Source organism: Nomascus leucogenys, chromosome 13 (genome assembly GCF_006542625.1).
Source record: "Nomascus leucogenys isolate Asia chromosome 13, Asia_NLE_v1, whole genome shotgun sequence".
Lineage (NCBI taxonomy): Eukaryota > Metazoa > Chordata > Mammalia > Primates > Hylobatidae > Nomascus > Nomascus leucogenys.
The window spans coordinates 28,492,997-28,518,615 of NC_044393.1; the positions used below are offsets into that span (position 1 = coordinate 28,492,997).

Below are 25,619 nucleotides of genomic sequence, written 5' to 3' on the forward strand. Positions count from 1 at the left end.
GCCAGGCTGGTCTCAAACCCCTGACCTCAAGTGATCTGCCCACCTCTGCCTCCCAAAGTGCTGGGATTACAGTTGTGAGCCACCACGCCAGACCCACTTAACCTCTTCAAATCTCAGCTTTCTCATCTGCAAAACAGGTAATAAGATCAGTATCTTCTAATAGAAGCACCTGGACTACATTTTTTTTTTCATTGTTATCCTAAACAAGGACTAACCTGTCTCCCGTTGAGAGTTTTGAACCTAGACCTCATGTCTTCATGATGTCATCCCTGCCCCAGGCCCAACTGTGTCCCTACACCAGCCTCAGCTGATGCATCTTCCTTTTCTGCCTGTAGGGATGGTTATAATGCTTGGCGTGATGCATTCCGGCCCTCACAGATCCTGGCGGGGCTGTGCCAACGCTGTGGCCTCCCTGCCCCTGAATACCGAGCTGGTGCTGTCAAGGTGGGCAGCAAAGTCTTTCTGACACCACCGGAGACCCTGCTCCCAGGTATCAGCCCCTTTCTGTTCAAGCAAGATATTGGTAGAACAAGGTACAGGGGGCCCAGGTGCCCAGTCTTGTGTGCTCTCCACAATAACCCATTGCTTCAGGAAGTAGATGTGAATTTGGTTGAGTAAGGACGAGGTTCTTGGGTATTAGGGAGAAAACAGTCTTTATTGGTGAGTGTGAGATTACCCCAAAGAGCCAAAGTGGACCCATAACTAATCAAGTTCCTGGAACACAGAGGTCCCATAGAGCGTCCCATATAACAGAATGTGGCTGCAGAATTAAATGGCTGGAGGCTTATTTTTATTTTTATTTATTTATTTTTTTGAGACAGGGTCTTGCTGTGTCACCCAGACTGGAGTGCAGTGGTGCCATCTCAGCTCACTGCAGCCTGGACCTCCCAGGCTCAAGTGATCCTCCCACCTCAGCCCCCTGAGTAGCTGGGATTACAGGCACACACCATCACGCCTGCCTGTTTCTTTCTTTCTTTTTTTTTTTTTTTTTTGGTAGAGATGAGGTTTCGCCATGTTGCTCAGACTGGTCTCAAACTCCTGGACTCAAGCAGTCCTCTCACCTTGGCCTCCAAAAGTGCCCGGATTACAGGCATGAGCCAGTGTGTCTGCTCTGGTGGCTTATTCTCTAAATAGGGTCTAGGCAAAGGTGGCAGTACCTCCAATCCCACTGTCCCACTGACTGCTGGCTTTTCACTGGGTGAAGTTACAGCAGCATCTCCCACTTTTTGTGCATTACAGAGCTGCTCTCCTAGTCCACAGGGCTTTATCCAACAGTGGCTTCCCCAGCTTAGCGCTTCTGTGGTGGGGGAGGGAGGGAGGTGAGGTGGAAGCTGTGTGGAACCCTAAGCTCACACACCTCTTGTTTCAGGCAGCAGCAGCTCCACAGTGGCGAGTGGGGACCCTGAAGAGGCCCAGGCATTGCTTGTGCTGCGGCGCTGGCAGGAAATGCCGGGTTTTGGGATACAGCTGGTACCCGAGCATGTAGAAACCAGGCCTCTCTACCATCCTCACAGCCCAGGGCTGCTGCAGGTGAGGGAGGGCTCAGCACCCAGGCCTAGAATCACAAGACTCTTAGAATCCCAGGACACCCACCTGATCCTGGACCCTGGGCCCCCAGGACAGCCTTTCCCTAAGATGTCCACCTGGGTGCCACCTGCAGCTCCTGACTACGGCTCCTGTTGCTGGTCCCTGTGTCCCCGCTCATCTTGGACCTCCATCCTGGACCACACCTTCACCCCAACCCTAGTCCTACAGGATCCCTACCCCTGGGCACCAAGACTCAGATGTGGGGTTCCTAACCTGACCTCCCCCCACATCCCTAAGATCTGGACCTTGGAACACCAGATATTACTTTTAATCTCAACTTCCCCTTCTGGAACCTCACTTTTTTTTCCTTTTTGACATGGGGTCTCACTCTGTTGCCCAGGCTGGAGTGCAGTTGCATGATCTCGGCTCACTGCAGCCTCCGCCTCCCAGGCTCAAGTGATCCTCCCACCTCATCCTCCGGAGTAGCTGGGATTACAGGCGTCTGCCACCACACTCGGCTAATTCTTGTATTTTTTATAGAGACAGGGTTCTGTCATATTGTCCAGGATGGTCTCAAACTCCTGAGCTCAAGCGATCTACCCTCCATGGACTTCCAAAGTGCTGGGATTATAGGCATGAGCCACTGCGCCCAGCCTGGACCTCACCCTTGAACCCCTAATCTAACCTTGATCCTGGAACCCACACTTCAGACTCCACCTTCATCCTCATCCCCCAGGATCTGCCTGACCCTGTCATTTTGACCCTAGCTCTTTTCTCCACTTGGGGACAAGGCACAGCCTGTGGCCACAGAGCTGTCAGGGAAGGTTGGGAGCCTGGCAAGACCCTCCAGCCTGGTCCTGTCCCCCCAGGGATCTCTTCACATGTGGATTGACATCTTTCCTCAAGATGTGCCTCCTCCACCCCCAGTTGACATCAAGCCTCGGCAGCCAATCAGGTGAGAGTTCTGTCGCCTCCTTCCAAGGTGGGTGCACATCCTGGTCTACCTGTACAAGGGTCCTCTGAAAACCCGGGTCCCCAGTGAAGCAGGCAGAGGTTGTTATTCACAGGCTTTTCAGTTAGGTGTCATTAAATTCCCTGTTATTCATAAGCCATTGCAAGTTGAGTGTCTCTTGTAAACTGAGTTCAAGTACCTTTTGGTAAGCCCCCTTCCCACCTAAGCTCATCTGAGTGGAGTTCTGTGTGGGGCACAGCCACTTCACACAGGGCTGAATGCAGATGCTTGGATATCAGCAGCCTGTCACTTTCTGCCTCTAGGCTCTGCTTTCCTTGGTGTCACTCTCAGGGAGCCCCCTCTGCAGTGGGGGCACAGTGGCATCTAACAGTGCAAGGCTTACATCTCAGCCAGGCCACTTGAGCAGAAACAAACATCTCTTTCCCAGTTACAGCAAAAGCCTCAGGGCTGACTCAGCAGACCAGCTTGGGTCAAATGCTGTGCCCTGAACCAATCATTGTGGTCAAGGAGCTGTAATACTCGAATTGGCCAGTCCAGTGATGTCTCCCCTACCCTGTCCAGCCAGGGAGGGAGGGGCCTGCCCCACCAGAATTCCATAGATTGACAGTGGTGGTGGGGAGGGGTGGTTGGGGTGGGGGTGGGTCACCAGCAGAAAATCATGGTGCTGTCAACAAATGAGGGGAAATTGATGCTGGGCTGGAGAAAACAGCTATCCAGGCAACCCCATGGCAGCCAAGGACAGGGCTACATGAGGGTAGGGTCCAGAGTGTCACAGCCCTCCTGTCCCTCAGGCGCTGTACACTCCTGTCCCCCGTCTCTCGTCCTCCCTCTTCTCCCTGCAGACTGGCTTTCTCTGTTCACTCATTTTTTTGCATCCCCAAACTCTGGCTTGTGGCTCCAGCTTTGCATCTGACGCCACACCATGCAACGGTGCAGGGCCCTGATTCTAAATTCATAGGAAGAACCTCGCTGGGCCCCACAGACCATTCCTGGGGCCATCTGCTGTGGCCAGGGTGGTCAGTGACACCTGGGGCTGTCCTTTCATGGCACCACAGGCATTGGATTCCCCTGCTGGGCACACAGGTGCCCAGTGAATGTCAGTGGCCCCGGCCCAGGTCCCTCCTGCTTCCTGCAGCCCCTTTTAGGGCCCCGCTCGAGAGTCTGAAGCCACCCCCTAATGTGCCCCTCAGCTATGAGCTCAGAGTTGTCATCTGGAACACGGAGGATGTGGTTCTGGATGACGTGAATCCATTCACTGGAGAGATGTCGAGTGACATCTATGTGAAGAGGTAGCTTGCAGGCTGGGCGGGGCAACGGCGGTGCACTAAGGGGGGAATGCAAATGGGTGTGGGCCCTCGGGCTGAGTCTAAAGCCCCAACCCCAGGCCCTCCGTGATGCTGAGAGCTGGGTGAGGAGTGGGTTCTCCATGTAGCTCCAGCCCTGACGCTCACCCGCCCCGGCCCCAGCTGGGTGAAGGGGCTGGAGCATGACAAGCAGGAGACAGACGTTCACTTCAACTCCCTGAGTGGGGAGGGGAACTTCAATTGGCGCTTTGTGTTCCGCTTTGACTACCTGCCCACGGAGCGGGAGGTGAGCGTCCGGCGCCGGTCTGGACCCTTCAACCTGGAGGAGGCTGAGTTCCGGCAGCCTGCAGTGCTGGTCCTGCAGGTCTGGGACTATGACCGCATCTCCGCCAATGACTTCCTTGGTATTACACTGCCTAGCCTTCCCCACCCTCAGCCCCTGCCTCCATCCCTGCCTCCAGCCCTCACCTCCATCCCTGCCTCCAGTCCTCACCTCTGTCCCTGCCTCCAGCCCTCACCTCCGTCCCCGCCTCCAGCCCTCACCTCCATCCCTGCCTCCAGCCCTCACCTCCGTCCCTGCCTCCAGCCCTCACCTCCATCCCTGCCTCCAGCCCTCACCTCCGTCCCTGCCTCCAGCCCTCACCTCCGTCCCCGCCTCCAGCCCTCACCTCCATCCCTGCCTCCAGCCCTCACCTCCATCCCTGCCTCCAGTCCTCACCTCCGTCCCTGCCTCCAGCCCTCACCTCTGTCCCTGCCTCCAGCCCTCACCTCCGTCCCCTGGTTCCCTACTCTGACCCAACCTTGAATCTTGGGATTTTGGACCCGAAGTCTGAAACCTTTGCTTTCTGGCCTAATTACTGAGTTAATCAAACCCAGACCACAGTAACCTCCATTCCCACCCAGAGTCTCTGATTCACCTCTGATTTGACCCTAGCTTGTCACCCTGACACCGACTCCATAGCCTTTGGTCCTTGGCACTCTGATTCCAACCTTTGGCACTCTGATTCCAACCCTTGGCCCTCTTCCACTGGGAAGTAGCAATGGGTGGACCGCTGGGCTGTGGTCTGGGTGGTCTATAGCTGTGGCCTGACCACACACTGCAACTTTCGATGCCCCAACTTACAACCTTGGTGTGTTGCCTCCTCACCCCTGGCACAGAGACTTTGATCCCATGCCTAACCCGGTGTGCTCTGGACTTGCAGGATCCCTGGAGTTGCAGCTACCAGACATGGTGCGTGGGGCCCGGGGTCCCGAGCTCTGCTCTGTGCGGCTGGCCCGCGATGGGGCCGGGCCGAGGTGCAATCTGTTTCGCTGCCGCCGCCTGCGGGGCTGGTGGCCGGTAGTGAAGCTGAAGGAGGCAGAGGACATGCAGCGAGAGGCGCAGGAGGCTCAGGCTGGCAAGAAGAAGCGAAAGCAGAGGAGGAGGAAGGGCCGGCCAGAAGATCTGGAGTTCACAGACACGGGTGGCAATGTGTACATCCTCACGGTGGGTGCCCGTGGGCAGAGGCCAGGCTGAGCTGGGGCCTGAGCCCACCCTCTGCTCCCAGTGATGCAGGAGTGTCTTTTTTAGGGCAAGGTGGAGGCAGAGTTTGAGCTGCTGACTGTGGAGGAGGCCGAGAAACGGCCAGTGGGGAAAGGGCGGAAGGAGCCAGAACCTCTGGAGAAACCCAGGTGAGTCAGGCATGGGGGCCGGGGCCACAGCCTGGGCCGACGGGGAGGTGGGGGTGGCCAAGGGGCTTCCTCCTCATCCTGACAATACCCTTCTCAACAGCCGCCCCAAAACTTCCTTCAACTGGTTTGTGAACCCGCTGAAGATCTTTGTCTTCTTCATCTGGCGCCGGTACTGGCGCATCCTGGTGCTGCTGCTGCTGCTGGCGCTGCTCACCGTCTTCCTCCTCCTGCTCTTCTACACCATCCCTGGCCAGATCAGCCAGGTCATCTTCCGTCCCCTCCACAAGTGACTCTCACTGACCTTGGACACTCACCCAGGGTGCCAACCCTTCAATGCCTGCTCCTGGAAGTCTTTACCAACGTGAGCTACCCCAGAGTCTAGTGCTTCCTCTGAATAAACCTATCACAGCCACTGACCCGTGGTCACGTGCTATGCAAGGCTGGCTCCAGATGGCAGAGAACAGAGATGTTCTTGGGTGACCTCAGGTGCTGGGGACTTCCTTGAAGAATGCACAGGGATAGAAGGCTGGCCCCATCCCCACCACAGGGAAGAAAGGGGCCCCAGCAACTGAGTTATCACACCCTCTGAGCAACTCCACCACTGCTCCTGCTCCTGCTCGTGGCCAGGTCCCTCTCACCTAATCTGTTTCTGGCTTCCACCGCTCCAGGCCAGCTAAGGACCTGACGGACTCCATTAACTTGTCCATTCCTCACCATCCCTGAGAGAGGCTTCCATCAGAGGTGGATCTCGGGTCTGACTCCAGAAGTTCTGCTGTCACTACCTGACTTCGTTTCCTTTCCCCTCTTGCTTTTCCCCTGCCACAGTCTTGCATCAACATTCAAGACATGATCTGATAAACTGGCTGTTTAGGTACCCCTGGCTCTGTAGGCTGTAGACTGGTGCGGTCGCTGGGCCCTGGTTCTCCATATGTATCCAGAGTTCTAATGGGAAACCCTGATTAGGCCCCAAGCCAGGGGTCTGGTGCTGGCCCTGCTCCAGAATGGCCACTGCTACTTTCGCACCTCAGTGTTCAGTTTTGCTTCCATCTAGGAGACTGCAGAGGACCTGGAGGGACTCCTCTCTGCAGTGTGAGCCAGCGCGGGGCTTGGCACAGAGTGGGATCTGGGAGTGTGACAAGATCAGGTGTATTGAGCCCAGGGTGGCGGAGAGCGGCCCCAGCTTTACCCATCAATGAAGAAGTGCCAAGCCCCAATATGCACTCAGGGCCCTGAATTAGTGGCCTGGGGTTGATCACTCACGAGTCTGGGGGCCATGGTGACTCCAGGAAGCTCACACTGAAAAGGTCCATCTGAGCCCTGGGGCTGAACCCGAGAGGCCCGAGGACCACAGTGGAGGAGGGACCTAGGACAGGGCTGTGGGCTGGACATGAGTCTGGTTTGAATAACCCCCGTTAACTAGGGGATGCCCATGTGGGGCTCCCGAGGGCTCTGGGCCCTGATCCGTCAGTCACAATTGCCTTCAATGAGTGGCCAGGATCAGGCTCTGGCCACGACAAGGATCACACGGAGACCAGTGAGTACTATCACAATCAATAGATTTATCAACCTGGGGCTGGGGCTGACCGAGGAGGTGGAGGGTGGCAGAGGCTGGGGGACAACCACAGGCCAGGGAGAAAGAGGAGACAGAGGAAGCGCCGAGGGTGACTACGTTGTCTTCCCTAGATCAATTTTCTTCTGGATGGCTCGTGCTGAGTGGTAGATGAGCGAATCGATGAGTCCAGCCACTGGGAGGGAGACAAGGGCTGGCACTGGCCCAGTGGGGGCCTTGGCTTTTGATGCTGAGAGCCTTGTCACTTAACTGGCCAGGTCAGCATCTGACCCTTCACCCCCAACCAAACCTGGGGTACCCAGGCTTTACCCTCCCCACCCCACAGCTCACAGACGCCCTGGGCCTCTTACCTGTGAACATGCCCCCAATGATGGCGCACACGCCTGTCAGGAAGTGGGTGAAGGACCTGGCAGAAGGAGAGGGCGGGCTCAGCAGGCACCCTCCTCCCTCAGGCCCAGGCCCCCAGAGGCCGCTTTGCCCCCACCCTCACCTGTGCTTCTCTGTCAGCTTCACCATCATGGGCGAGAGCTCATAGAGGACGAAGACTCCAGGAAGGCCTTGGTCGCCCAACAGCCCATTGGCGACCTTCTCATGTCTGGTCACAGAGAACTGATTTGTCCGCAGCACCTGGGGTGGGAGGGGAGCCTGGGCCAGGGCTAGGGCTAGGACCTGGCTCCAGCCACCATCAGCCCCACCCCTGCTCCTTCCCCTTTCCTGTTGAGCCTTGACCGTGTAGGGAGAGAACACAGCACTGTGCTAGTGGCCCGCCAGACCCCCTCTCCTAGCCCTGGCCTCAGCTTTCCCCTCCAGGTGCCAGCTCTTTACAGTTTACCTATCCTGGCAGCATTTGGTGGGTGTTCTCACGGGGGTCCAGGCTGAGAAGCAGCTCTCCAAAGACGTACCACCAAGGCTGACCTGACTTCCTCTGCCCACAGCCCCTCGCATCCTGCCACTCTGCTGGGATGCTGTTCCACAGGCCAGGGCAGCCTCGAGAGCGGGTCCACAGAGGCTTGCCCTGCCTAACCCCCAGCCCAGGCAGACCACAGGGGACAGTGAGGCAGGCAAACGGTGGGCACCGGAGGAACGGATGGAGGCGGTCAGGGCAGCAGAAAGAGCAGGCGCTTCGAATCTGAGAGCCCCAGGCCTGCACTCTGCCTGGGAGGGCAAATCCCCCACTCTCTCTGTGCCTCAGTCTTTCATCCGCCATGTGAGGACAAGGCAGCTTTCACTCCCCAGGCTGACGGAACGAAATGCAGGAACTCCAGTGCTTGGCACCGCGCAGGAGACTCTGGTAGGGAGCTCCCTGACTCACCTCTCCGTCCACCTTCATGTACACAGTGGGCACCACCTTCACAAAGTACTGGAACATCATGGAGGCTGAGGGGAAAACAAAGCACTGGGTATGGGTGCCCGGCTGGCCTTCTGCAGCTGGGGGCTGCCTCCCGGGCTGGTACCTTGGGGCGCAGTGACATTGGTGTGGTCCAGGGGGTTCACGATGCCTGGATAGTCCTCCCCAAATGACAGGTGCTGGATGTAGTGGGTCATGTTGATCTGCAAACAACACCATCCAGAGCTCATCCAAAGCTCTGATGACGGTAGCAGACAGGGACACCTGGGTCTGTCTGCGGAGATGTGGGAGGAAGGGGAGGCTATGGTCCTAAGGGGACAACCCCCCCAAGACAGGAATCCCCCATTCCCCACCTAGAAAGTCCTCCTTCCACAGCCTGCAAACTCCTGGGGTTCCAGATTTTTTTTTTTTTTTTGAGATAAGGTCTCACTCTGTTGCCCAGGCTGGAAGAGCAGTGGCGTGATCTTGGCTCACTGCAGCCTCACCTCCTGGGTTCAAGCGATTCTCTTGCCTCAGCCTCCTGAGTAGCTGGGATTACAGGCATGAACCACCATGGCTGGCCAGGTTCCAGATTTCTTAAAATACCAGCTTCACTTGTATGTTAGGCACACAGAGTAGCAGGTGCTGGCTTTGCCTGGAGGCCTAGGCTGGAGGCTGTGAACCCCCAGATGCACTCCCTTCCTGCTCTCTTGTGTATCAGACTCAGCCACCAGAAAGATCTTTCCAAAAATGCAAATCTGGTTATGTCATGACCCTGCTTAAAGAAGGCCAACAGCTTTCCACTGTTCTCATGAGAAAGACATGATTCCTCAGCGTGGCCTCTGAGTCTGGTGTGGTCTGGTCCCTGCCGACTTCTCCAGCCTCACCCATCCACACCTGCCCTGCAGTTCCTTAGAAGGGCCATGCTCCCGCCTGACCTTGCGCTGAGGCTTTGTCTGTCTAGGATGCTCTTATCCAACCCCAATCTTGCCCCTAGCCTGCTCAGAGCTCAGTTCAAAAGTCACTCTCACTTAACCCTCAGGCTGGATCCCCATTCAGAACATGGTGTATTTTTCCATATGCACTACCCCGTCCCAGGATGTTCCTACCAGGAAATGAACGCAGCGACCAAGGCTCCCACCCCCACCTGCCCTCCATGGTTTCCATCTGGTACGTACATTGTCAAGGCCAAAGCTCTGCAAGTCATGGACTAGGAGAGAAGGGAGAAGGCAAGGGAGAAGGCGTCATTAGTAGGAGCAGCACTGGCCTCCTCATTACTCCCCCTGGACTGCAAACCACCTGTCTTCTCTGACCCCTCATTCTTTCTCCAGCGTGGCACCTCCTGGTCCTGCTTAAGGACAGCCAGAAAGAGCAAGCCTTGGGCCTGTGTGAGAGTTCACGCCCTCCTCAGGAGTCATTAGAACAGATGCTGGTTCCTCCCTGACGTCCACAGGGAACTGTAGGCCTTGACTACCACCATGGCCCTGCCTGCATCTCCGGAAACAAAACCCACTGACTATGGGCTCTCACTAGCTAGAGGTGATGGCAAATCACTGAACCTCAAAGTGAGGTGGGACCTGAGAATGCCATCCACACTTTCCCTGCCTCCACCCTCAAAGCTCCCCAGAGGAAATCCCATGGGGACCCTGTAACAACTGTTCCAGAACAATTTATTCCTGCCCTCTAGCCTCAATCCCTCCTGCTGCAAGGAACCATACTTCAAAGATACATCCCAGACCTTTGTACAGTCACCCAGCAGCCAGGTCAGAGGAGACCCAATCACAGCCCCGTCCAACCTCCCCCCATCCTGGTAGGGCAGGCTGCCCCAGAAGTAGGGGCTTGGCCTCCGTGGGGGCAGGGCCACTTACTCTCCACAGCATGTACTGCAGCATGGGGGAGGGAGGAGAGAGAAGAAAGATTCAGAGCTTCACAATGAGAACTATGAGAGCAAGATATGTGGCAGGAGGGAAGACTGGAACATTCAGCCTCAGCAACACAGTCTGGCCCCAGCTAACAAGCCACCTCCTGGGCCCCTCCTCGAGAGTGAACTAATCTGGCCAGAGAGGAGCAAGAGAGATAGTGGCCTAGGAAGGACAAGAGGCCTGGAGCCCAAAGAGCCAAGTTCTTGACTGTGTGGCCTTGGGCAAATCACTTGCCCTTTCTGGGCCTCAGTGTTCTCCTTTGCAAAGGGCTGTCCTAAGGATCACGTGGGATCTAACATGGAAAAATACTTGTAAACTTTACTCTGTAAGAGATTATTACCCACCCCGGCCCCAATCAACAAGGATGTTAGAAACTCACTCCCAGGCCTCAATTCAGCCAGATCTCTGGCCTTGGGCAACTGTACCTTTGCATTTATATATCCTTCCAAATACAGTGCACCCCCGGCCCCGGGATCCACAAGTCTAACAGTCCCAGGCCGAGAGGCTGCCACTCTGGCTGTGTGTCTACTGAGTGCCCGCCAGACCTTGTGCCAACAGCTTGACACTGATCATCTTCCTACCATCCCAGCAAGACCCTTTTCTCCCAGCTTCCTCCAGAGTGAAGAGGGGGTTCCAGAGCTCTGCAGGGTCCTCCAGCCCCCACACTGGCCCCTCCCCAACACAGCCCCACCCCCACAGACTGCCCTGAAGACCAGCAGAGCTACCCTCCAGGGGGCCCTTTCCTCCTGTTCACTTCAATCACTTTGAGAGGCCATCTTCATACCCTGGGCTCTGTCACTGTGCGGCTCTGTCCATCCTTTACTGTGACCCCAACTCCCACCTTCCCCAGCCCTGCCTTCAACCCCTGGGTTCCTCTTTACTTTCTTGCTTCAGCCTGGCTCTTCCTTTCAGGCACTAACTCCCTGGCATCCCCTCAATGCGCGACTATCTTCTCTCCATACACAACCTCCTCCCTGGCCTAAAGAGAAGTCTTTCTTGCTCCTTACTGCCACTTCCAGATCACTTTCCCTTTATCTGCCTTAAAAATGCACAATGGCTCACATCTGTGATCCCAACACTTTGGGGGGCCAAGTGGGAGGATCGCTTGAGCCCAGGAGCCTGTGCAACATGGGAAGACCCTGTCTCTGCAAAAAAAAAAAAAAAAAAAATTAGCCAGGCATGGTGGCATGTGCCTGTGGTCTCAGCTCCTTGGGAGGCTGAGGTGAGAGGATCTCGAGTCCAGGAGGTCAAGGCTACAGTGAGCTAAGATTGCACCACGGCACTCCAGGCTCAAAAAAAAAAAAAAAAAAAAAAAAAAAAAAAAAAAAATTCCCCAGCTTTGAAGCTCAGGGCAAAGCAGCCCTGCTTGTTTCAGTCACCTATATATCGATATGGAACCTCCAGAACAGTTTCCCATGCCATTTTTCAACAGCTTGGACAACTGCCTGTCACTCTCTCCTGTACTACCTCTGTCACACTTTCTAGTGATTTCCATATCCACGTAGATGATCCTTCCAGTACCCGGGCCTCCCAGTTCCTGGACATCCTTTCCTCCCTGATCTTGTGCTCTGCCTACCTGACCACTTGCTCTGTTGGCCATTCCCTAAATTTTGTCATTAACAAAGCCCCTTTGTAACTTCAATTTTAAGCAACTCATGCTCCACCAGCTTTCTAATTTCCTCCAGTCCCCCAATTCCAATAACTTGTTGACACCACACTCAGGACTTGCAGTCCCTTGTTCCTCCTGCCCCCTCACTGGCTTCCCCACATCCTGTCTTTCCTCCTTTCCTAGCTTATATGCTGTGGTCCAGAATCAAGATGACTTCTTTACATATTTGACTCCCTCACCTCTGCAGGCACCTGGCAACACCAAACCCCAGGCGATTGCAATGTTCTGTCGACTGAGTCCATTCCCACACAGACAACCATGCTGACTGCTCTCTTTGCATTCACAGCCGCAGACTCCAGGGAGGCCCTAGTGCTGCATTAGTCCTACTCAATCTCCCCAGTCCACACACTCTTCCACCCCCAAATGACCAGTCACACCTTTTCTTCTTTCAAATCTCCAACATCTGTGGGCAGCAAGCCACCCAGGCGCCGAGGCAAGAGACCGAGGACACGAGCTGTTCCAGTATAATGAAATATAAAACAAGAATAGTCATACCAGGTATAGATCTTAGATATGATTATATATGAATATCATTAATCATTAGTTGGTAGTAATTACTCTTTATCCCAATATTATAATAATCCCTGCTCTATAATCTTAACCTAGGAAAAACCAGGCCATACAGAGATAGGAGCTAAGGGGACATAGTGAGGTGTGACCAGAATACAGGAGTGCGAGCCTTCTGTTATGCCTGGACAGGGCCACCAGAGGGCTCCTTGGTCTAGCGGTGACACCAGCATCTGGGAAGATGCCCGTTACCAGGCGGACCGTGGTCTAGCGGTAGCAAAAGGTGTCAAGCAACAACACCCACTACTAGCAAACCGGGAAAGGGAGTCACCCTTTCCCCGGGGGAGTTTTAGAGAAGACTGCTCCTCCACCTCTTGTGGAGGGCCTGACACCAGTCAGCCTTGCCCACAGTTATCCAGAGGCCTAACCGTCTCCCTGTGATGCTGTGCTTCAGTGGTCACGCTCTTAGTCCACCTTCATGTTCCATCCTGTACGCCTGGCTCTGCTTTCTAGATAGCAGCAGTAAATTAGTGAAAGTACTAAAAGTCTCTGATATGTAGAAATAATGGCGTAAGCCGTCTTTCTCTCTGTCTTCTCTCTCTCTCTGCCTCGGATACCAGAAAGGGAAGGGCCCCCTGTCCAGTGGACACGTGACCCACCTGACCTTACCTATCATTGGAGAAGACTCACATTCTTTACCCTGCCCCTTTTGCTTTGTATACAATAAACAACAGTGAAGCCAGACATTCGGGGCCACTACCGGTCTCCGCGCATTGGTGGTAGTGGTCCCCTGGGCCCAGCTGCCTTTTATCTCTTTGTCTTGTGTCTTTATTTCTGCACTCTCTCGTCGCCACACGCAGGGAGAGACCCGCCGACCCTGTGGGGCTGATCCCTACAACACCTCCCTCTCTCCTCATTCTCAAAGGAGGACCTTCCTTCCTACAACACGGAGAAGACGGGAAGACTCAGAAGAGACTCTCCATGTACTTCTGCCACCCCAGGTACCACCCTACCTGTACCTACAGAGCCTGCCCTTCCTCCTATTGCTAAGTTTGGCCTTTCCACGTGTGTAAGGCACTAGATTCTGTCTTCTTTCTCCTTCTCCAGGACTTCACTCAGGTCACTGTTTGTCTCGTCTCTGGAGCATCACTTATGCTCTCTTTAGTCAATCATTTCCAACAGCATATTAACATTCTGCTACATCACCCTCCTCAGAAAAGCCTCCCTCGATTCCACATTTCCCTCCAGCTTCAGCTCATGCTCTCTCCTCCCCTAGGCAATTTCCACTATAGAGCTGTCAATACTCACTCGCTCCAACTCCTCCCCCATTCCCTCCCGAACCCACTCTAGGGTGGTCCTATCACAGCCCTCAAATGACTCAGTCAAGGCTATAGTAAGTGACTGTTGCATGTACATCCCATGGTCAATTCCTGCTCGACATCCAGAAGCATCTGATGTGGTATTTGAAACACCCGTCCGTGGCTGGCAGGATGCCACACTCCCGGCTTACACTCCTCCTCCAGTCTCCCCTACCAATTCCCCCTGACACCCTTGGCCTCTAATGTGGGAGGCCTGGCACCCAGCCCTTTGGGCTTCCCTTCCTCTCCATCTGCCCTCACCTCCAGGGTGATTTCATCCAGTCCCACGGCTCTATACACACGCTGATGACGCCAACATCTGCATCTCCAGGAAAGTCCTCTCCCTGAACTCCAGGCTTGAATGGAAAACTTACTTGACACTTTGGGTATCTAGAAGGACACCCAGATGCTATTGGTATGAACACGTCAAAAGCCGAATACCAGCTGTGCGATCCCATTTCCGAACATCTAAACCTGCTCTGAGTCTCCTCATCTTGCTAAATGGCAACTCCATCCTTTTTTTTTTTTTTTTAAATGGAGATGGAATCTCACTCTGTCACCCAGGCTGGAGTGAAATGGCATGATCTCGGCTCACTGCAACCTCCGCCTCCTGGGTTCAAGCAATTCTCCTACCTCAGCCTCCCAAGTAGCTGGGACTACAGGCGCATGCCCCCACGCCCAGCTAATTTTTTGTATTTTTTAGTAGAGACAAGGTTTCACCATGTTGCCCAGGCTGGTCTCAAACTCCTGAGCTCAAGCAATCCACCCGCCTCAGCCTCCCAAAGTGCTAGGATTACAGGCAACTCCATCCTTCTTACTACTCAGGTACAAAACTTTGGAGGCATCCTTGACTCCTTTTTCCTTTATCCCTCATGCCCATCAGGAACTCTTCTCAGCTCTACCTTCAAAATACATCCAGAAGCCAGTCACTTCCCACCACTTCCACTGCCACTCTGGGCTGAGCCCCACCATCTTTTGCCTGGACTGATCACTGCAACAGCCTCCTAACAGACCTCTCTGATTCTGTCCTTTCCCCTGCCCAGTCTTGTCCACAGAGCAGCTGGAGAGCTTTTAAGCACCCGGCTTCTCTCACTTCATTTCTAAGCATGCTCCTCTGCTCCAGCCACCCTAACATTCTTACTGTATCTTGAACTTGCCAAGCACATTCTAGCCTTAGGAATTTGCATTTACTGTTCTCTCTGCTTGTAACACTTCCTCCCCAGACATCCACATGGCTGGCTTCCTCACTGTCTTCAGGTCTTTGCTCAAATATTACCTTATCAAAGAGTCTTTGCCTGACCTCCATATTTAAAATAGGACCCTCACTGCCCTACCCTAGCCCCTCCCCACTGACATCTTTATCCTGCCTTGTTTTGGTCCATATGACTTAACAGCATCTGATATACCATATACAGATGCTCCCTGACCTACACTGGGGTTATGTCCCAATAAACCCATTCCAAGTTGAAAATATTGTAAGTCGGCCAGGTGCGGTGGCTCCTGCCTGTAATCCTAGCACTTTGGGAGGCCGAGGTGGGCAGATTACTTGAGGTCAGGAGTTCAAGACCAGCCTGGCCAACATAATGAAACCCCATCTCTACTAAAAATACAAAACTTAGCTGGGTGTGGTGGCTCACACCTGTAGACCCAGCTACTCAGGAGGCTGAGATAGGAGACTCACTTGAACCCGGGAGGTGGAGGTTGCAGTGAGTCAAGATCACGCCACTGCACTCCAGCCTGGGCGACAGAGTGAGACTCTGTCTCAAAAAAAGAAAAAAAAAGAAAAAGAAAATATCGTTAAGTGAAAAATGCATGTAATACCCATCATAAAGTAAAAAATTGCAAGCTGAACCATTGTTAATTGGGGACTATTTATATTTTATATACTTATTGTCTATTTCTTTACTAGAATGTTCTGAGGGCACAGACTGTTCACTACTGTACCCTTAGCAACTAGACTAGTAGGTGATTACTAAATATTTTGTGAATGCATGAATGAATGAATGAATGAGAATAAATCTCATTTGTTCACCCCAACAGCCCTGTGAGTGGGTACTATTATCATCACCCCCATTTTACAGAAGCAGCAACTAAATAGGGCTCAATATTTCCCAAATATGACATAGCTCAGGAGTGGCAGAACCTGTGCTCCAACCTAGCTCTGCTTCTCCCAAAGCCTCATGCACTGGTCATCATCGGACACTGGGGGCTACCACTTCAACAAGCACCTACCACAAGCCAGGCTCCGTGCTATCATCTTTAACCTGCACACACACCCTGTGAGATAAGTGCCCTCATCACCATTTTATAAAGTAGAAAATAGGAGTCAAAAAGATTAAGAAACCTTCTCAAAGTCACACAGCCAGTAAGGTCTGAAACTGGTATCTGAATGCAGGCAGTCTGGCTCCTCAGCCTGTGCTCTTAGCCACCGTGCCAAACTGCTGCCCTGAGATGAAGGCCTGCTCTGGCCACATGGTTGCCCAAGACAAATGAGCAGCAGGCAGGAGGGGACCACTCAAACTCACCAAGAAGGTGGCCAGCATCTAAATCTCCCCAGCTAGTGCAGATCACTCACCGTGCACATGGGACTGCTGGAAGCTCTTCCCAGGGGCAAAGTGGAAGTTTCCGGCCACCTGTAAGGAACATTCTCTCTCATTCTCTGGCTGTGTCCTCCTTTTGCCTACTCAGGGCCTGAGTGGGCCCTCAGTTCCCAGCGGAGCTTGCCCAGCCCAGCTGGCCCTATCTTGCCTTGATCCCTCCTGATACCTTATTGACTTCCAAGAAGCCATACACCTGGCAGCCTTCATTCTTCTGCTCCTGCATCTTCTGGCTGAAGCCCTCTCGCCGGCACTGCTCAATAGTATCTGGGTTCTTGAAGGCCCAGCCTCGACGGCGATATGCCTCCCGCACATCTTCACAGGTGTTACAGCACCTGTAGGGCAAGGAGTGACGGTCAGAGTGTTAAAGAGGCATAAGTCCAGTGCTGGCATCTGGGGAAATAGGGCCCGAGCAGCTCTGCCTGCTAATGAAGGCTCTGCTAGCCTCATCCCTGACCACCAAACATTCTCCAAATGCGTTTCCTCAGTGGCAGAAGGACTGTTTTCTTTTTTTAATTTTTAAAATTTTTTGTAGAGATAGGGTCTTGCTATGTTGCCCAGGCTGGTCTCAAACTCCTGAGCTCAAGTGATTCACCTACCTCGGCCTCCCAAAGTGCTGTGGATTACAGGTGTGAGCCATTGTGCCCAGACTAGGACTGTGAAAAATACATATTCCCATTCTGTTTGAGGTGATGACAAGTTTTAGGACAGAGAGTGGTGACCGCATGACACTGTGAAGATACCTAATCCCACTGAGTTGCACACTTAAAAATGGTTAAAATGGTAAATTTTATGTCACATATTTTTCCACAATAAAAAAAAATCTAAGTACACATTCCCAGGCCCCACTCCAGACCTGCCGAATCAGTCTTGCGGAAGTCAGGGCCTGGGAAACAGCAGCAGTTATCAGATACTGAGGGTCTAATAATCTGGGCCGGACCTTCCACCTCAGTGCTTTACATACAGTATACAGCTAATCCATATGTGACTCTTATGAGAAGATGTTATATCATCCCTCTTCACATAGAGAGGTTACATGGCTTGGCCCAACCAAGGAAACGGGTAGAACCCAGGCAACTGGACTCCAGAGACCACCTTTGAACCATTTCTCTAGATGGAAGAGCAGAGACCACTTCAGCTTCATCTCTAGGTCTGCAGCTCCCAGGTAGGGCCTGGTTACAAAGCCTCAGTCATTTGCACCAGGATCAATGACAGAGGCACATACCCCGCCCACTCTAGATTCTTGGTCTGACCTCCCCACCTGCCACAGTCTGACTGAGGCTGAGGCTGACTGACAGATGGTGCCTGATGGGAACCCTGCTCCCGCTCCCCACCGGCTCACTTGATATCTTCTGCCTCAGCACCATAGCAGCTCTCACAGCGATCAGGGTCCAGGGAGTCAGGGTCAAACACCGTCACCTCGACCTTCCCAAGCTCTAAGGGGAGGAGAGAAGCAGAGGCATCAGCTGGGGCCAGACACAGTGAAATTGGTGGCCCCAGTCCCTGCACAAGCCCTTTGGCCAGTGGCCTGGGGATAATAAAATTTATAGTAACTAATATTCATATAGTACATGCTACAGGTCAGGCATTAAGCACTTCTACACACATATCAATTCTTTTAATAAAAGAAACAGTAAGAAAACAGTCAACAGTAAATACTGAACATTAGCTGGGTACAGATCACTGTACTTCACAACCATCATCTCATTTCACCCCCACAATGACTCTTTGAGGGTGGAGGTAACTATCCCTGTTTTACTGAGAAGATGCTGAGGCTCACTGATGAGAAGTGACTTTGCCCAATGCAACCGAGGAAACAGATTTCAGCTAATTCCAACGTGTATGCCACTAACCTCTTGCCATGACGCTTCCCCTCAGACCTCTCCCTCTGCACCGGCTCCTTGCCTCACTCTAGTCACCCCATCATAACTGGTGATTTCAATACTGAATACTGACCTTCCGACTCATGATAATCTTTTGATTTTGCCATCTCACCTCAGCTGCCCATTTCCATACTCATACCTAGATCCTGTCATTGCCAATAACTGCAAATCTTTCAAAATTCAACTTCAAGTGTCTGAGTCTTCAACTACTTACCCTTATTTTCCAAGTTCATTATTTAGTCCCTGAAATCCACCAATTCTTTGACACTACTGACACTATCATGTCCTCACTTCCCTCCTGAAATCCCATGGTCCACTGTAATTATTCTCTTGCACATAACCACAACTCCCTGTTCCTCTCGTCTTTCGTTTTACAAATCCAGCAAAACCCACACCCTGGTTCCATTCAACTCTCTGTACCTACTTCTTGCCTGAAGCTCCCTTAGGACTGCCTGGCAATTCCACTTCATTTCTCTCATCAGTTCACTCTCCCACTCTCTAAGGTGACTTAGACCTTCTCCTCTCTCCTTAGGCTCCCAAAACCCCTTCCTCTTTCTTCACTTAGCTAATGTCCTTGCTTTCAATTTCCACTAAGAAAAGAGAAGCAATGGAACTTCACTTGCTCTCACCACCAAACCCACCATCTCACCACTTTCTCCTTCAGACCCCACCCCATTTCTCAGCTCTCCCTTACAGTGAAACTCCCAAGAGTCACCTATAGGTGATGTCTCCACTTCCTTTATTGCTCTTTGATCCGATTTCCATCCTCAACAGTATCAAAATTCTTCCTTTCAAAGTCTCCAGGAATCTCTGTGTTGCTAATTTCAATGGTCAATTCTCACTCCTCATTTTACTGGACTATCAGTAGCTTCTGATACAACTGCTCACTCTCTCTTCTTGAAACTCTCTCCACTTGGCTTTTGGGACACCTCTTGGTTCTTCTATGCCAATGGCTAATCCGTCTCAATCTTCCTTACTGTCCTGACTTTTAAATATTGGAGATGCCCAGGGTACAGGCCCTAGACCTCTCCTCTACCCACATTTACTCCCTAGGTTTCCTCACTTAGTCCAATTGTTTAAACTACTCTGTACCTGCTGATAACTCCTCTAAATTCTAGACTGGTACATCTAATTGACTCTTAATATCACCAGAGTATAAAATAGGAACCCCAAATTTAATGTACCCCAAACCTGAGATTCCTCTTTCCCACAAATCCTGACCTTACTCTGTGGAAGCTAGTTTCCAAGATGTCCTCAATGATCCCCACTTCCTAGTATTCACACCCTTATGTAGTCCTCTCCCACAACGAATAAGGCTGACCTGCGTAAGCACTAGTATATTGCAGAAATGACGGTGTACAACTTCTGAGGCTGGGTCATAAAAAAGGTTACAGGTTTTTTTGTTGTTGAGACGGAGTTTCACTCTTGTTGCCCAGGCTGGAGTGCAGTGGCGTGATCTCGGCTCACTGCAACCTCTGCCTCTCGGGTTCAAGTGATTCTCCTGCCTCAGCCTCCTGAGTAGCTGGGATTACAGGTGCCCACCACCACACCTGACTAATTTTTTTTTAATTTTTTAATTTTTTTTATTTTTAGTAGAGACGGGTTTTACCATGTTGGCCAGGCTGGTCTTGAACTCCTGACTTCAGGTGATCCAACTGCCTCAGCCTCCAAAAGTGCTGGGACTACAGGCATGAGCCACCATGCCAGGCCAAAGGTTATGGTTTCTACTTTGTTCTCTCACCTCACTTGCAAGATCCAAGTGGGGGAAGCCAGTTGCCATGATGTAAGGACACACAAGCAGCCCTACTGAGAGGCCCATGTGATGAGGCACTTTGGCATCCTGCCAACAGCCCTATGAGTAAGCCCTTTAAAAGCAGATCCCCTGCTGGGCGTGGTGGCCCATGCCTGTAATCTCAACACTTTGGGAGGCCAAGGCGGGTGGATCACCTGAAGTCAGGAGTTTGAGACCAGCCTGGCCACCATGGTGAAACCCTGTCTCTACCAAAAATACAAAAATCAGCTGGGTGTGGTGGCAGGCGCCTGTAATCCCAGCTACTCAGAAGGCTGAGGCAGGCGAATCACTTGAAGCCGGGAGGCAGAGGTTGCAGTGAGCTGAGATGGCACCATTGCACTCCAGCCTGGGTGACAGAGCAAGACTCTCAAAAAAAAAAAAAAAAAAAGTAGATCCCCACGCAGCACCAGCCCTTCTGCCACAGGTGCCACTGGAGAGCAGCAGCCATGGCTCTGTGCTACCCACTATGGCCGTGTGCCTCGACAAGGGCCACAAGGATGACCAAGAACATGAGCAAGCCCAGGCATAGCTGCCGCTGCGGGCGCCTGACCAAACCTACCAAATTCATGTGGGACATGATCCGAGAGGTGTGTGGTTTCGCCCCGTATGAGCGGCACGCCATGGAGTTACTGAAGGTCTCCAAGGACAAACGGGCCCTCGAGTTCATCAAGAAAAGAGGACACAAATCCGCACCAAGAGGAGGCAGGAGGAGCTGAGCAATGTCCCAGCCATCATGAGGAAAGCCGATGCCAAGAAAGACTGAGCCCCCTGCCCCACCCTCTCTCTGAAATAAAGAACAGCTTGGCAGAAAAAAAATAAATTTAAATAAGTAGGCCAGGCGTGGTGGCTCATGCCTGTAATCCCAGCACTTTGGGAGGCCGAGGTGGGTGGATCACGAAGTCAAGAGATCAAGACCATCCGGCCCAACAAGGTGCAACCCCGTCTCTACTAAAAATACAAAAAATTAGCTGGGCATGGTGGCACGTGCCTGTAATCCCAGCTACTCGGGAGGTTCAGGCAGGAGAATCACTTGAACCTGGGAGGCGGACGTTGCAGTGAGCCAAGATCATGCCACTGCACTCCAGTCTGGGCGACAGAGTGAGACTCTGTCTCAAGATAGATAGATAGTGAGCCAAGATCGTGCCACTGCACTCCAGCCTGGGCGACAGAGTGAGACTCTGTCTCAAGATAGATAGATAGACTCTGTCTCAAGATAGACAGACAGACAGACAGACAGATAACAGATAGATAGATAAAAGTAGATTCTGCAGTGCCCCATCAATCCTTAGATGACTGCAACCTCGTGATATACCCTAATCCCGAATCACCCAAACAAGCCACTCCTAAATTCCTGACCCAGGGAAACTGAAAAAACAAATATTCTATCAAACTACTAACTTTTGGAGTACTTTGTTACACAGCAGTGGATATCTAATAGCCACTCCTCCCTCCCACCAAAAAAACCTTCTCCTCCAGTCGTCTCCATCTCAAGTCATTCATTTGCTCAGGCTGAAAGCATTGGAATCAACAACCATGACTTTGCTCTCTTACACTCCACATCCAATCCTATAGCAAATTATGTTGGTTCCACTGGTGTCCTGCATTAATCTGCTGAAACAACAAATGATAAAACTCCCCACCAGAGTAATCTCTAAGGTGTTAGAAATCCCAGCTTTGAGGACAGTTTTGCTGTGGTGGGAAACTGAGTTAACGGAGGCATTGGGAAGCCACCAAGATAAAGGAAAGGAGGGTAAAAGTGGGTACCCACTCTGTACCAGGCATTTTACACTTATTACTTCATTTGATCTTGCAATTCCATGTGGTTGGTACTACTGTTTTATCACCACTTTCTAGCTGAAGCTCACAGACTGCAGGAGACAAAGCTAGATGTGAACCCAGGCAATCTGACTTGAGAACCTAAATTCTCATCTTAAACCACCTGCATTCCAAAGGGGAAGAGCATTAAGGGCTGAATTAAGCCAATGGGCTGGGAAAGCAAACACTCAGAGAAGCCTGGGTCCATCTAGACAGTTCTACCAAGGCAAGAGCACATAAGACCTATCTTCAAACCTCTGGTATTCAAACCACCATCTGCAGGTATTGAGGACCTCTGAGAATAATAGCCAGGTAGGTTACCTGATTCAATATGTATAGAGTATTTTAGCTCACTCTGACTCTTACTAGCTGAGGGACCCTAGGCAAGTCACTTGACTTCTCTAGCTCTTAGTTGTTTAATATATCACTATGCCTGCCACAGTTCACTTGCTAGCAGGTAGGCTTGGGCACGTCCAGCTTTGGGATCTGAGACCCGGCCCCCTCCCCTGGTTACCATGCCGCTCAGCCTCTGAGCTCACGGGGATGCCATCTTTATCTAGTCGTTGCTTGAACAGGTTGTGTTCCACGTCCAGCTGCTGTTCCCCGGCCACATCCATGGCATCAATACTCAGATCTGGAAGCAGGAAAATCAGGCTAAGGTACTGGGACCCTAGGGACAAGGCGATGTGGGTTTTGGAGGGGAAGGGGATACTGCGCCTGTCTTGGGGCAGAACGGGATTAGGAGAACGAGGTTGTCCTGGGGTCCAGTCCAAAACCTAAGGGTGGAGCTGTTAATCTGGCAGCCCACATGAGAACCCTGGGTCTCTCCAGTCCCACCCATGGTGAGGTACTCACAGGCACAAGGCATGTGCGGAAAAAGTACATCGATGTTGATCTTCAGTTTATCTCCCCGCGACTTGTCCACGTAGAGTTCAGGATGCACCTGGGGCAGCGCTACCTCAGTAAGACTTGGCCCCAAACGTCTCCTTCCCCACTCCCACCCCTAAAGGTCCTACTCCTAGAATGCCAAGCCCCGCCCACGCACTAAGCCCCGCCCCTTACCTCCGTGGTGAGGTAATACTGCAGCTCGGACAGGAACAGTAGCAGCATGAGAAGGCCACTGACAATGGTCACTGCAGGACAAGGGGCGAGGGTCAGAATGGCCTCGAATCCGCTCCCTCAGACACCGGCAGGCCAGTGAGAGTCCAGGAGCCCGGGCCAAGCTCTAGGACGCCCCCCTCCCCGCGACCCCCGCCCCGCCGCGGCCTACCCGTGGCGCCCCCGCAGGTCTTGACCCGGAAGTCCTCCAAAGTCTTAGGGTAGGCATCGAACTGCTTCAGCTTCCCCAGCGCCTCCATGGGGACCGGCCGGAAAGGGGACGCCAACCGGCCCGGCCCTACAGACTCCCTCTTCCGGCCTGGAGCCACGCCCCCCTCCCCCCTCCCCCTTTTTCCTCACGCAGGCGCAGCAAACCGCACGCTTGGCCCCACCTTTAGCCGCGTTCTCTTACAGGCGGCCCCGCCCACCGATGCTGCCACGCCCCCTTGCGCAGGCGATTGGGTCTGGAAGCTACTGCCCCGGCCTCCGCTGTCCGGGGCGGGTTTTTTGAGGACCGGGGTGCAAGGAGTTCTCTGTGGGGTTAGAAACGCTAATAGCACCGTTCGTGTGCCTTGTGCTCGGAACTGCGCCAGGTGTTTAAGACTCTTGGAACATCCTGGAATATCCTGGAACAGTGTTTTTTCGCGTGTACCGGACCGGCCGCATCATTATCAACTGATTACCTATTAGAAATGCAAATAATTGATTCCCACCTGCTGAAGCCGAAACGCTAGGAATGGCACCCGGGTGATTCTGATGTAAAGTAAGGATGTCCGCCCTGAAAGCAGGTATGACTTATCTCCGTTTTCCAAAGAGCAAACTGTGACCTGGAGAAGTTAAATAACTTGCCCAAGATCACAGCCAATTAATAGCAGGACCTGCTTCCAGCCCAGTTCTTCTGTACCTCAAAGTACTCTGGGAACCAGGCTCTTCTGGGTTGATTTTACCTAAACAGCGTCCCAGTGCTTCTCCTGAGCGCTGCTTTCTGAATATTACCCTAAATTGCTCTCCAGGCCCTGGGATCCTCACGGACACGCTCTACCCCTCCAGGTTTAGACTCAAGTGATGTGGAGCTTAAGCTCCTGACACTTCCCATTGCAGCCCAGTGTCTCTAGAGGGACAGCTCCCACAGTAATGCAGTTGCAATGAGTAAGATATAAAAGCTCATAGGCTTTCATACAGGAATTCCACTTTAGGAAGTAAAAGCACCATGTCAAGGTTAACAGAAAAATTTTAAAAAAGAAAAAATATGTAAGCAGCTATCCAAGGTTAATAGAAAAAAAATTTTTAATATAAGGATAAAAGTACCATGATCTGGGTGGTTGTTACACCTTAGGATATTGAATCTGTCTCTTAAAGATTTTAAGTGCACCACATCATAAAGATGTATGCATGAGATTGTTCAATGGCAAAAATCTGAAACCAGCCAGAATGCCCATTGATACATTAAATAACTTGAATAAATCACGGTACACCCATTCTATGGACTATTAGGCCACTTTTCAAAAGAATGAGGTAGATTTACTCCTTTAGGTATACTAAGAATGTATTTTTAAGGGGGAAAAGATGCAAAGTAATGTGCATTCTATCATTCCATTTTTTAAAAATTGGGCTGGACACAATGGCTCACACCTGTAATCACAGCACTTTGGGACGTCGAGGAGGATCACATGAGGCCAGGAGTCTAAGACCAGCCTGGGCAACACAGCAAGACCCCACCTCTACAAAAACTTTAAAAACTACACCTGTAACTCTAGCACTTTGGGAGGCCGAGCCAGGCAGATTACTTGAGTTCAGGAGTTTGAGACCAGCCTGGTCAACATGGTGAAACCCCATCTCTACTAAAAATACAAAAATTGGCTGGGCGTGGTAGTGTGCTCCTGTAAACCCAGCTACTCAGGAGTCCGAGGCAGGAGAATCGCTTGAACTTGGGAGGCAGAGGTTGCAGTGAGCCGAGATCACGCCACTGCATTCCAGCCTGGGCGACAGAGTGAGACTCTGTCTCCAAAAATAAAAATAAAAATAAACAAATTAGCCCGGTGTGGTGGCATGCGTCTATAGTCTCAGCTACCCGGGAGGCTGGGCTTGAGCCCAGGAGAGTTTGAAACTGCAGTTGTTACCAGGATACAGTTGTCCAGGTTCTTGGCGTGTTGAACAAAACGCATAAAGTAACAGAAGGGCAACGAAAGACAAACAGCAGCAGAAGAACGGAATAACAAAAGCATAGATTTATTGAAGACAATTCAGAGCAGCAGCTGGTTAGAGCAAGCTGCTCAAGAGCCTCCTCAATCAGGGTTTGTATTAAGCTAAAGGGACCCAGCAACACCCCCAGGTGCCCTTTAGAGGCCTCCAATTGGCTACACCCTATGAAGGATTGGCCTGCGACCAAATCAGAGGCTGAAGTGGAGACTTGGCCCACAGCCAGTCAGAGGCTGAAGTGGAGATTTGGCCCCACGGTCAATCAGAGGCGGAAGTGGAAACTTCTGTCTTGTTATCATAGGATTGAAGATGTGGCCTGTATGCTGCCTAGAACTGGCTGCACCCGTTCATTTGCTTATGTCTTTTTTTTGTTTTTTTTTTGAGATGGAGTCTCGCCCTGTCAGCCA

General features: G+C 52.1%; 2 protein-coding genes and 1 pseudogene across 3 annotated transcripts in view; 2 read left to right on the top strand and 1 right to left on the bottom strand.

Annotated features, from left to right (window-relative positions):
- Positions 1-5,891, top strand: part of FER1L4 (fer-1-like protein 4) — a 49,094-nt gene extending 43,203 nt beyond the window's left edge. The window contains exons 38-45 of the mRNA XM_030825361.1: positions 336-490; positions 1,370-1,530; positions 2,397-2,482; positions 3,691-3,789; positions 3,967-4,208; positions 5,007-5,290; positions 5,375-5,475; positions 5,576-5,891. Of these exons, the coding sequence (XP_030681221.1) occupies positions 336-490; positions 1,370-1,530; positions 2,397-2,482; positions 3,691-3,789; positions 3,967-4,208; positions 5,007-5,290; positions 5,375-5,475; positions 5,576-5,765 (1,318 nt within the window). The 3' untranslated portion in view covers positions 5,766-5,891. The remainder of the gene's footprint in view (positions 1-335; positions 491-1,369; positions 1,531-2,396; positions 2,483-3,690; positions 3,790-3,966; positions 4,209-5,006; positions 5,291-5,374; positions 5,476-5,575) is intronic.
- Positions 5,892-7,014: 1,123 nt separating this feature from the next.
- On the bottom strand, positions 7,015-23,345 carry ERGIC3 (ERGIC and golgi 3). 2 transcript variants are annotated; one of them, XM_030825362.1, is made up of 14 exons: positions 23,186-23,345; positions 22,978-23,048; positions 22,771-22,858; positions 22,430-22,549; positions 17,768-17,861; positions 16,595-16,760; positions 16,404-16,461; positions 10,241-10,255; positions 9,551-9,582; positions 8,500-8,596; positions 8,358-8,422; positions 7,536-7,672; positions 7,396-7,451; positions 7,015-7,220 (listed from the first exon to the last, which is right to left on the bottom strand). In XM_030825362.1, exons 1-14 carry the CDS (start codon positions 23,271-23,273, stop codon positions 7,141-7,143), a joined length of 1,167 nt encoding a protein of 388 aa, XP_030681222.1. In that variant the 5' UTR covers positions 23,274-23,345; the 3' UTR covers positions 7,015-7,140. The 2 variants fall into 2 exon arrangements, with proteins under 2 accessions (XP_030681222.1, XP_030681223.1); XM_030825363.1 differs by lacking the exon at positions 10,241-10,255.
- Positions 20,508-20,863, top strand: LOC105740660 (annotated as a pseudogene).
- Positions 23,346-25,619: the final 2,274 nt, after the last annotated feature.